Source organism: Alligator sinensis, unplaced genomic scaffold, assembly GCF_000455745.1.
Source record: "Alligator sinensis unplaced genomic scaffold, ASM45574v1 scaffold1295_1, whole genome shotgun sequence".
Lineage (NCBI taxonomy): Eukaryota > Metazoa > Chordata > Crocodylia > Alligatoridae > Alligator > Alligator sinensis.
In genome coordinates this window covers 1,392,704-1,403,788 of record NW_005841880.1, presented here as the reverse complement: position 1 = coordinate 1,403,788, position 11,085 = coordinate 1,392,704, and the positions used below count along the sequence as shown (strand labels likewise).

General features: G+C 65.8%; 1 protein-coding gene across 1 annotated transcript in view; it reads right to left on the bottom strand.

Moving 5' to 3' along the window:
* Positions 1–859: 859 nt before the first annotated feature.
* Positions 860–11,085, bottom strand: part of ABCA7 (ATP binding cassette subfamily A member 7) — a 26,871-nt gene continuing 16,645 nt past the window's right edge. The window contains 24 exon segments of the mRNA XM_025196555.1: positions 860–1,957; positions 2,516–2,759; positions 3,104–3,196; positions 3,532–3,635; positions 3,922–4,056; positions 4,138–4,279; positions 4,448–4,554; positions 4,808–4,870; positions 5,146–5,266; positions 5,617–5,746; positions 5,881–6,004; positions 6,235–6,379; positions 6,551–6,666; positions 6,906–7,083; positions 7,330–7,499; positions 7,678–7,752; positions 8,247–8,352; positions 8,641–8,673; positions 9,013–9,107; positions 9,327–9,522; positions 10,033–10,131; positions 10,220–10,344; positions 10,623–10,656; positions 10,658–10,766. Of these exon segments, the coding sequence (XP_025052340.1) occupies positions 1,814–1,957; positions 2,516–2,759; positions 3,104–3,196; positions 3,532–3,635; positions 3,922–4,056; positions 4,138–4,279; positions 4,448–4,554; positions 4,808–4,870; positions 5,146–5,266; positions 5,617–5,746; positions 5,881–6,004; positions 6,235–6,379; positions 6,551–6,666; positions 6,906–7,083; positions 7,330–7,499; positions 7,678–7,752; positions 8,247–8,352; positions 8,641–8,673; positions 9,013–9,107; positions 9,327–9,522; positions 10,033–10,131; positions 10,220–10,344; positions 10,623–10,656; positions 10,658–10,766 (2,888 nt within the window). The 3' untranslated portion in view covers positions 860–1,813.

The following is an 11,085-nucleotide window of genomic DNA, read 5'->3' as shown; positions in this document are numbered from 1 at the left end:
GAGGCAGGAGCCCTTAGATCCTCCCTAGCTGCAGGCCCCTGGGAGTCTCCAGTACCAAGCAGCTCATTCAGCAAGTCCAGAAAGGAGCCAGGAGGCCTAGCTCTAACCACTGGACCACGCTGCCCCCCATGTGAATGCCCAGAGGACCAGATCCGAGAGCCAAGCAGGAGCAAGGGCGGGGGGCTCAGGAGCTGGTGCCGTCACCTGCCCCGGGCCTGACGACCCCCCAACCTGTCTGGTTTCAGGCCGGAGCGATGGCGCCTGCCCCACGACCTGCCCGGGAGCCGGCAGGGAGACGCCAGGAGGCCCCGGGGACTGCTCCCAGCTGCCCGGCACAGGAGCCTGGTCGCCCGCACCTGGGCCGTGGTCGGGTGAGTCTTCCCGGCAGCATCTGAAGCCCCATCGCAGCCTCGGGGGCCGCCCGTTTCGGGGTCCCCTTCACTCCCCCCGTCTCCCGCAGCCCCAGGACCCATCGCTGACCAGCACCGAGGCAGCTCTGGCTCCCCAGCCCAGGTCCTTCCCACCCCGGAGCCCCCCGCCCAGCTGGGCCAGCGCAGCTCCGGAGCAGGGGGCCCACGGGTGCTCCTGGCCTAACTCGGCGGCTGATTGCAGAGGTGGAGAAGGCTCCTGAACCAGCAGAGCCCAACTCAGGGCCCTGGCTCTGCTGCTGCTCACATAAACCCAGCCTTCACCCAGCAAGCCCCAGTTCCCCAGCTCTAAAACGGGGAACAGCAGCATCTCCTGGTCCCCGCGAGGGGCTGGGGTGAGGGACCCCAGGTCGATGGACTGGGGAAAGAGGCCGCTGGAGAGACCCCGATGCCCCTAATAAACCTTCCCGGACAGGCTCCGAGTTATCGTGTGCATCTTTAATTAAAGTAGCATGTCCAAGCGGTCTCTGCTTTACCAGCACCAGAGGATGGGGAGCTGCAAGCAGGACCAGCCCCGGTGCCCCCAGGGGAGCGTGGCCAGGCTCCAGCGTGCGGTCAGCCCTTAGGAGGGGGCCGGGGAAGCTGGGCCTGAGGGGGTCGGGGCATGGGATAGTCAAGGGCTCTGCAAAGCCCTTGGGAGGGCTCAGCCCTGCTCAGGCTCCGGGAGGCTGGTACCAAAACTGCCGCCCTTGTACCAGGGACAGTCCCAGGCCGAAGGAGTGCAGGGAGGGGGTCCTTTGGCTGGAAATGTGATGGAGATGGGCTCCCGCTGCAGGACAAGGGGTCCCTGAGATCGGGACGGGGTGGGCTTTATAACCAGCTCCAACCCCAGATTACATCAGGGCGTTGTGGGGGTGGCATGGGGTGGGGGGGTAGGACCCTGAAAGGCCCAGCCTAGCCCTCTCCCCCCGTCCTTGTGCGTGTGAGCGGCTGGCTCAAAGGCAGATAGGGCTCCCGGCTCTGCCCAGTGCTCAAATTGGGGCGAGATCCTTCCCCACCTGCACCGTCAGCAGCAAAAAGTGCCTGCAGGACGTCTCCGAAGCCAAGAGACACCCCCAGCCTGGTCTGGGGCTGCAGGCGGGCCGGCAGGGTTGCAGGCGCAGACGCCAACCCCGCTGGACCTTTACTGATTAAGGCGGAAAAAAAGCCCACCAGGTCCCCACCCTCCCAGGGCAGGGCCTGCTCCCTGGGCCAAGCACTGGGCAGCCAGTCTGGGGGGCACTGGAGGGCCCAGTGGGTCAGGCAAGACCCCTGCTCCAGGGGTTTGGGAGGGGTTCAGTATTGCCCCTGGCCCCAGGAGGACTCAGGAAGGAGCCACCGGCCCTGTGCCCCTCTCTGGGGGTTTAATTGATAGGTTCAAGGGTGGGCACGGCTGTCCCCTTTGCTCAGACCCTGCTCTCCTGGTAGCGCTCGTCCTGCAGGAAGCGGGTGATCCGGGTCCAGGGGCCGGGGCTCACGGAGCCGGGTGCAGGGGGGCCCTGCGAGGCAGTGTCCTCATCGCTTTGGTCCTTGGCAAAATGCAGGAACACCTGGTGGGGGAGGACAAGCGGGTCAGCACAGGGGGGCAGCCCAGGGGCCCCCTCCAGCCCTCTGGGGCAGGGAGCGGCTGTCCCTTGCTCCACAGCCCAACGCGGGGGTGCCCGCAGTACAGGCTGGCACCCCTAATGAGGCGGGAGCCTCAGATGGTGCCAGGTTGCCAGGCCTCCTGGGGACACCCTTGGGTGATGAGCCCCTGCGGCTGCCTCTCCATGGTGCCCGCCGGCGCAGAGCGAGCTGCAGCACGTCCACTGGGTCACGCTGACTGCAGTGTGGACCCGCCCCGGGGCCGTACAGTGCCCGGAGCAATGGGGCCAAATCCAGCCGAGGCGTCACCCCCCTGGGAGGGCATGGAGGAGGCAGAGCTGGGTGGAGAGCTCCCCGCAGGCATTCGTGGGGCTCCACGGCAAGTAGCCATCCTTGGTGGCATACAAGGGGTAAGCGGAGGGTGCTACCCCTGAACTTTCAGACTCAGCACCTGTTTGACCCCTATCCCGTGAGATGGGCTCCCATAGGCTGGGAGACCCTCCCTGGGCTGGAAGGGGTCCCACCTGGTCGAGCGTGGTCTGGGACACGGAGTAGTCCTCGAGGCAGTAGCGGGCGCGCTGAGCTGCCAGGGTACTGAAGACGTGGGCCAGCGAGTTGCGGCGGGCGGGCAGCTGGTACTGCAGCGTGCCGCACTGCCGCTCCCGGAGGGCGATGGTGGGGAAGGCCTCCTGCATGAACTGCTCCAGGGGCTGCAGGTCCGGGCTGGAGCCCCCCACCCGCAGCACGATGGTGTAGCCGTCTCCGAACCTGACACCAACAACAGGAGTTCGCAGGCACTGGGTGCTCTGCTCTGTGCATGGGGAAGGAGGGCTCTGGGGGAGCCCCTGGGGGCGGAGGGACCCCTAGGGCCTAGGGAATGATGCATTTTGCCACTGGAGGACTAGGGCACAACCCAGGGGCCAACTGGCTTCCAGGGGCAGTAACTACTGAACCCTACTGCCCCGAGCTGGGTCCCACCCATGCCAGACAGCGCTGCCCAAGCAGCTCGTGGCTGGGCTTGATGGACCCTTCCCAACATGTTGCCTCTGCGGCGCGGGTGGGTTTGGGGGGGGTCTCTGGAGGGCTGCTCCCCACCCCTATCTCCCACTCACCTGTTCTTCAGGTGCTGCCCGCTCCCCAGGCACCGGAACCGGCCGTTCACCATGATGGCCATGCGGGTGCACAGGGCTTCGCACTCCTCCATGCTGCCCGCCAGGGAGAGACAGTGTGAGCCCCCCTCAACTGGACCCCCAGCCCCCACTTCCAGCCCCCCAGCTCCTTTCGGAGGCAGAGAACCTGGACCGGGCCCTCGGATGGAGTCCCAGCAGTTCCCACAGAGCTGGGGTGATCTGCGGTGGCTTGCGGGGCACTGCCTGGCACCCGGCATGGCATGGAGCAAGCTTCACCCAGGGGATGAGCTGGTTTATGCATGACCCCAAGAGGTTTTAAAGCTCAAGGGTGTGTGTCATCTTGGCTGTGCCCCACCGCACACTACCCGGCTGCCATCCGGGCACTGCCACATACCCGCCATCCTCCTCACCTGTGGGAGGTGAGCACCACGGACCTGCCCTCCTTGATCACGCTGAGGACACAGTTCCACAGGGACCTCCGGGCTCCGGGGTCCATCCCGGTGGTCGGCTCGTCCTGCAATTGGGCCAGAGAGCGAGCGGCCAGGCGTCATCCGCGGCCGGGAGGGTGATGCCCCGAGGGAGCCCGGGGCATGTATCATGGACCCTGCCCTGCAACCTCCCTCAGGCTCTGGTTGAAGATGGGGGGGTGGGAATTCCCGTATGCAAGCAACCACGTGCAAATGCCAGTGCAAATGATTCATCTGTCTATTTGCACATGCAGATTAGAAGCATCACCCCTCACTTCCCCCAAGATGCCCGGGGTGATATGGAGCAGCCCCTCCACCCCCAGCGCCACTGACCAGGAAGACGACGGGCGGGCAGCCGATGAGGGCGATGGCTGTGGAAAGCTTGCGCTTGTTGCCCCCGCTGTACCCGCCAGCCGGTCTGTCCGCGTAGGGCGCCAGCCCCAGCTTGGAGATGCCCCACTGGGCCACCTGTGGGGCGAGAGGCACCGGGGCTAGGACGGGAGCTCCGCCAACCCACGCGGGCCGCGACGGGGTGGGGCGAGCCGTTACCCTGGGGGCCTCGTCCTCCGGGACCCCACGCAGGCGGCTGTAAAACTCCAGGTGCTCCCGGCCCGTCAGCAGGTCGTTGATGGCGTCGAACTGGGGGCAGTAGCCCATGCTCTGGTGCATGGCCTGCATGTCGCACAGCACGCTGCGGGGGAACAGCGACGGGGCCGTGGGAGCAGCGTGAACGGGGCTCCACATCCTGCAGGCCTGGGCCCTCTCCTCACCCCAGGGCACCCCTCCAAAGCCTGGGTCCCCCATGCCAGCCTGCCCCCTTCATCCCCCCTTGCAGCCCTCCTTGAGCCCCCACACCCACCTGTGCCCCTTCAGCCGGGCGTCCCCCAGCGTCACCTCGGTGTCCCCCGTCAGCATTTTGAAGGTGGACGTCTTCCCGGCACCGTTGACCCCCAGGAGACCGAAGCACTAGCAGGGAATCAAGCATGGGGTTACAAGCAGGCTGTTCCCTGAGCCGTGCCCTGCCTGGCACCTTCTCCCATGGGGCGCGGCAGGGGCACTGCCCCATGCCCCACTCCAGACACCCGCCGGGCACGGCTCCATGGGTCGAGCCAGCCTGGATCCCATCCTGGACACCCAGCCCTCGTGCCCTGATTTCTCCACTGCTCGCTCCATCACCCGCGGTGCTACAGGTGCCCGTGGCCCCACGCTGCTGCCTTACCTCCCCCGGGGGGATCCCCAAGCACAGGCGGTCCACAGCTGGCACCTTCCTCCTCCTGTACACCTGGGAGTTGGGGGAAAGGGAGAGCCTGAGCCCCTGGGGACCATCGCCCGGAGACCTGGAGCTCAGCCCATAAGAAACGGAATGGGGCATGGCCCCAAAGCCACGTTTCCACGTCAATGCTTGACTTATTGGGGTACAGAAACCCCCAAATTTCCCCCGAAGCTGGAGCAGGAGGAGATTGGCATGGGTCCTGAGTCACACGAACAGCACAAGGGACAGCTGCTTGCAGCCAGGGAGAGATGGGCTGGGGCAGAGACCGCCAGCCACGGCCTCACCTTGGTCAGGTTCTCCAGCACCAGGACGTCTCCCTGCCGCGCGCCGCTCAGCACCTTCTCCCGCTCCCTGGCCACATCCTCATCCTCCTCCCCCAGAGCGGGTAGCTTGACGGCAAAGGGCCTGCCCAGAACGAGGGGGAAAGGGAGACGATCAAACTATTCGGCCAAGGAAAAGACGCCCCGAGAGAGCAGCTGCCCCCAGGACAGTCATCGCCTATGATGGAGGCTGTGGAAATGCTGCTCCCGGAGCCTCAAGCTGGGCAGTGACATGCCCACGGACAGGGACGGCTCCTGGGGCACGGAGGCGGCTTCCTACCACCCCCCGCTGCTGTCCAAGCAGCATCAGCCAGGCAGACATGCCACAGAGGACAGACAGACGGAGACGCACCGCCAGGCTCTGCAGCAAAAGGTCCCCAGCCCCACGCGTGATCGCAGCGGGGGGCACGGACAGGCGCAGGGGCGAGCCCCTACCTGAGCGTGAGGAAGAACCTGTGCTGCACCAGGAGGGTGACGAGGAAGAAGACGATGCCCTGCAGGGCCATGGCGAACATGTTCTTCCCGGCCAGGTCCCAGCAGAGCGGGGACACGAACCGCTTGTCTCCTAACGAGGAAAGGGGCCGGGGCTCGAGCGCGGGGGGAGGCGCAGAGCGAAGCCCCAGAGCAGCCCCCGGCGAGGGGGTCCGGGATTTCCAGGAGACGCCTGGTTTCTCCGGCTTTGCCCAAAGAGCAACTCACCAAAGCGCTCGAAGGCGTCTGCCATAGCCTGGTTCTTCACCATGTCGATGAGGCCTCGGCCCAGGCAGAAGTGGGGGAAGATGAGGAAGACCTTCTTCAGGACACGGTTGATGTCGTTCAGCTTCTGCCCGTGGGACACGACAGGCAGCGGGTGAGGGAAAGCCCCGGTACCGGCAGCAGGGCAGAGGCCCCGCTGTCCCTCCCCTTCTCCGTCTCTCCCATACAAGGGACCCTGAGCCCCCAAGGCGTCTGCTTGACACCTCCTTGGGGCACTGGTCTGCTGTCGGGGTCCCCCCTCGGTCAGCCCAGCCAGCCAGGCTTAAGCCCCCTCCCCAGCCCTGCCCCGGGGCTCACTTTGTCGGTGAAGAGCTCCAGCACGAAGGTGGCCATGCTGCCGTTGATGCCGATGAAGAGGTTGATGCAGGTCAGGGCCACGTAGGCTGTGCTGGGGACGCTGAAGAGGAAGGAGGCCGGGTACATCAGCGGTGTGATGGACCAGCTGGGGGAAGGAGAGGACACGGAGATGAAGCCAGCCCAAGGGCTCCCAGGGCACTGCCGTCCTCTTCACCCCCTGCTCCTGCCCCTGCCAGACCCAGGGCAAGAAGCGTGCTGATGCCCTGTCTCCCCCGAATCTGTGCCCCGGGGGCGAGGCCTCGCCAGGGCCCCTCACCCATAGAGCAGCAGCAGCAGCACCAGGGAGGGCAGGTTGTCCGCGGACACGTAGGACTTCTGCTGGAAGCCGAGGAAGATGAGGATGACCAGCGCGGCAGGCACCAGGTAGTTACACTGCGGAGGAGGCAGGGGCTGGGACCTGGGCTGCGGGGTACGCGGGGTTTGCACACCCCAGCACCTGCCCCCACCCCCTGCACGTGATCAGCACGACTCCCCGGAGCTGCCACCAAGAAAGACCCCCGCCCTCCATGGGATGCTGTGCTCCATCCTGCTCCAGCTCCAGACCCCCCTCTGCCTTGGCCCCTGGGGACCCCCACCCTCCTCTGCCTCCTTCTCAGCCCCCAGCCCCGCACCATGTCCCAGGCGAAGTTGCCCAGCCAGTAGACGCCGGGCGTCATGCCACTGACGAACTGCAGGTGCTTGGCCTGGCTGACTCGCTCCTCGATGAGGAAGAGGACGAAGCTGGCGGGGACGAAGGACATGGCAAACATCACGCAGATGGAGACCAGCACGTCCACCGACGTCGCCATCCTGCCGGGCACGGGGGAGAGGACCATGAGCGGGCCAGGCTGGCAGAGACCCCTAGGACTGTGCCCACTCCACCCCAGCCAGGTAGAGACCCCCCAGGACCCCGTGCTCCCCATCCCAGCTAGACAGAGACCCTGGGACCCTGCCCATTTCACTCCCACCAGGGAAGAGACCCCTGGGACCCTGCCCACCCCATCCCCAGCTAGACAGAGACCCTGGGACCCCATCTTTTCTGGCTCCCCTACTCACAGGGCAGCCTCCGAGAGCTGCTCCTTGGTGAAGTTGAGGGGGTGGTTGATGGCCGTGATGCCGTAGCGCGTGGGGTCGGCGCCCAGGGGCAGGTTGGCGCGCAGCACCCCATTGCTCACCACGTTGAGGAAGGACACCATGGCGTGCCAGCCCTTGTTGTTGAACCACACCTGCAACCACAGAGCTCGGGGCTGGGCACGCTCCTGCCGGCCCTCTGCGATCCCAACCCGGCAGCCGCCACGGCACAGCCCAGGCTGCCCGCATGCCCGGCAGTTGCACACCAGATCCCGCTCCCCTCCCAGACCTAGGAACACAACCTGGGAGCCCCGGCATGGCACCGGCACTGACCTTGACATTATCGTGCGTGTCCAGCCCGGCAATGAAGTTGCTCAGGTTTCCCAGCAACCTGTCCAGGGGGCTCCCCTGCGGGGGGGCAAAGAGCAATTGGGAGTGGGACACATCTAAGGGCCCAGTCAGACATCCTTACACCGGTGTAAAGAGGAACAGACAGACAGAACAACTCCCTGCCCAGCAGAATTGCCCCCGAAGGATCCAGGGCTACAGCTTCCCCAGGGTCACTCATACCGGAGTCGGTGTTGTCTGTCTGCACCCACCCCGGGATAGCTGCGTGCTAAAGGCAACCGGGCTATTCCTGCTTCTCTCCAAGTCCGGGAGGAGAGATGTGGGTACAGCTGCCTGCAGCTACCCCGGGACAGGTGTGTGTGTGTCCAGCCCTGATCCAGTGCAACTGGCATGGAGGTGTAAAACCAGTGGAAGTTGCACTGTGGTAGGTGCCTGTTTGTCCAGGGCCCGAGTCCTTCCTCTGACCCCCAGCTGTGGGTCTCCAGCATGTCCTGATCAGACCTAGTGTCACGAGGGACCTGCCCTGCTCCAGCCCCCTGCCCGCCCGGCCGTACCTCGGTGACATTCAGCACCGCCCGGATCTCCCGCACGGCGTCGGTCACCTCCTCCGCTAACGGCAGGCCCTGCAGGCTACGGGCCCCCAGCGAGATGCCACCATACCTGGGGGGGCACAGGAAGGGTCATGGATGTGGAGCCAGGCCCCACGGGCATCTGCACCCTATCCCCCTAGGCACTGCAGCACAACAGGACCACTGGAGCACCCGGATGCCAAGGTGATGGGCATGCTAATGAAGCATGGGTCTAAACCCAGAGATGTGCCGTGCTGCTACCTTCCCCTGCAGATTTCCCTCGAGCTTCAAACCGAGCCGCCATCCCCGCAGCCAGGAATAAGAGCCCGGGTGTCCTGGTTCCCAGTCTCAAGGCACCAGGTGCCTCCCAGCTTCTTACCTCTGCTCGTTGACCCACTTCTTGTTTCGCAGCCTGGAAGGAACAAGAGGAGAATCATTACGGAGACGTTAAAAGAGCGTGCATGTCCGTGCGTCCGGCTGCTGGGAGCTAGGGCTGGCCCAAGGGCCCAGACCACCCCTCCTCTACCGGGGGGCAGTCAGGGCTGCGGGCCAGGATAGCCCAGGAGCAATGGCCTCAAGCTGCAGCAGAAGAAACTGAGGTTGGAAATGCCCGGCTAGGAGGGCAGCCAAGCGTTGGGACAGGCTGCCCAGAGAGCCCAGGGAATCTCCAAGCTGGCAATTGCCAAGGGCAGGCTGGACAGAGGCTTGGCTGGGGGTTGAGTCCAGGGTGATTGCATTGGCACTCACTCACCCCTGGCGGATGATCTTGGGGTAGGTTTTCACCAGGTAGTCGGAGATGTTCCTCCCCGTGAGGTTCTGGAGGATGTCGCCGGTGCCTCGCTGCACCTGATGGGGAGCAGGGGGGGGATACGGCATCATCCCAGGCAGAGCTGAGCACAGCCCCCAGCCGCTGCTGAGCAGAGGGGCTGCTGCCCAGTCCATCCCATGCCACCCCAAGCCAGCGTCCAGATCCAGCCAGCCCACAGCTGCTTTCATTCACACTCCAGCTGCAAAGCTCCAGCTGTCCCTTCCGGCCCCGATCCCTGCCCCAGGGCAGGGGGTTACCTGTGGAGGGGGCAGCCCCCCAGCTGCTTCGGGGCACTCAGGCAGCATCTTGCGGGACTGCGGGGAGCTGCACTTGCAGGGTGGGGAGGGATCGTCCGGCGTCCAGTTCCCGCTTCGGAAAACCTCTGCCAGGGCTGGGGGCACCGCGGGGGTGCGGAAACCTTCTCCTTGCAGTGCTGGCGGGCACAGCGCCCTCCTGCCCCCATGGGTCGAGCCAAGCAGGCGGGAGGAGAGAAGAGAAGAGAAATCCCCCGGCCATTAGCTCTCTGGAGGAGACCCCAGCCCCAGCGCCAGGAGGGGCTGGTCGATCCTTGCTAGGGGGAGGGGGGGGGATGACCGGGTTGCAAGAGGGGCAAGGACCGGGTACCCCCAGTCCAGGGGTGATGAGATGGGGAGGGGGCGAGATGGGAGAGCATGACCCAGGCAGCTGGGGCTGTGGTGAGGAAGGCTCTTGGGCCGAGAATGGATGAGAAGGGGGACAGACGGGCAATGCGGGGTAACGCCGCAGGGAGAAGGCTCCTTCTGCCAGACGGCTCCATCCCCGGGAGATCCCCAGCTGGGAGCCCACCACGAAAACCCACTGGCACTGGAGATACAGACTGGCGGGGTCACGGGCAAATGCCTCTAGGTGCCAGGACCCTGCGTGCGGCTGCCTCCCACGCTCCCCCCACGGCGGTGCGCCCAAGGTTGTAGAGGGGGCACTCACGGCTCCGACGCGTCCTTCATGCACTTGGTCCCGAAGCCCGGCTCGGCCAGGAGGGCGCCCAGGAGACGCGTGGAGTCAGGGTCCCCCGGGGCATCGTCGCTGGGGTAGATGGAGAGAGGGATAGGGAATGATGCCCGCCCGAGGGGCTGGCCTGGGACGGCCGCCCACTCTGCCCTGATCAGCGTACCTGAAGAAGGTGAACTGCTGCTCGTACATCCAGGGCTCGAGGCGCAGCGGGGGGTACTCCCCGAAAGGCGGTACCAGCAGGCTGAAGAGGAGGGCCATGCACACAAAGACGGCTGGCAGGATGATCTGCGAGCGGGGCGGGGGTTACAGTGGACATGGGGGGGGCCTGGAGCTGGGTCAGAGCCGGGGGGACGGGACCCTGCACCCAGAGGGACTGGAAAAGACATCTGCACCATGGAGCCCAGGGGGCAGCCGCCTCTCCAGGACCCCGAAAATCCTCTCCTCCCACCCCACTGCCAAAGGCTGGGTCTGCTGGGACCACTCTTAAGGGGGGCATGCCCCCCATTCGCTTGCTCCCCCCCAGCCACTCTCCAGGCAAGGCAGGTGGTGGGGGCTGGCGGGACCTGTGCCAAGAAGCCGCGGGGGCTGGGGGGGGTGGGCGGGCGAGAGGGCGTGGAGCTGCTGGCGGGTGGGGGCCCAGCCCCTGAGCTGGTGGGAGCCTCTGTCCTCTGGGCCCCGCAGGGCATCCGTCTCCTGGGGCTCCTCCGCTGTAGGGAGAGGCGAGATCAGTCCTTTCTGCCCTACCTCAGGCACCTGGCGCAGCCGAGGGCCAGGCTGCCCCATGCACGGGGGACTGCGTGGGAGAGGGGCCATGCTCTCAGCACACGGGCAGGGGTGGGAGCAGGGGTGCCTGCAGGTCCCTGACAGACACGTGCCAGCAGGCTGGCTCCAAAGAGAGCCCAGGAGCCAGACTGAGCCCACATGGGGCTGAGCTCCAAGCAGGGGGGGAGCGAAGGCAGCTCTGGAGCCCTCCCGTGCCCTGGCCTCCTACCTTTCCTGGGTCCTTTGACTCAATACAGAGAGAGG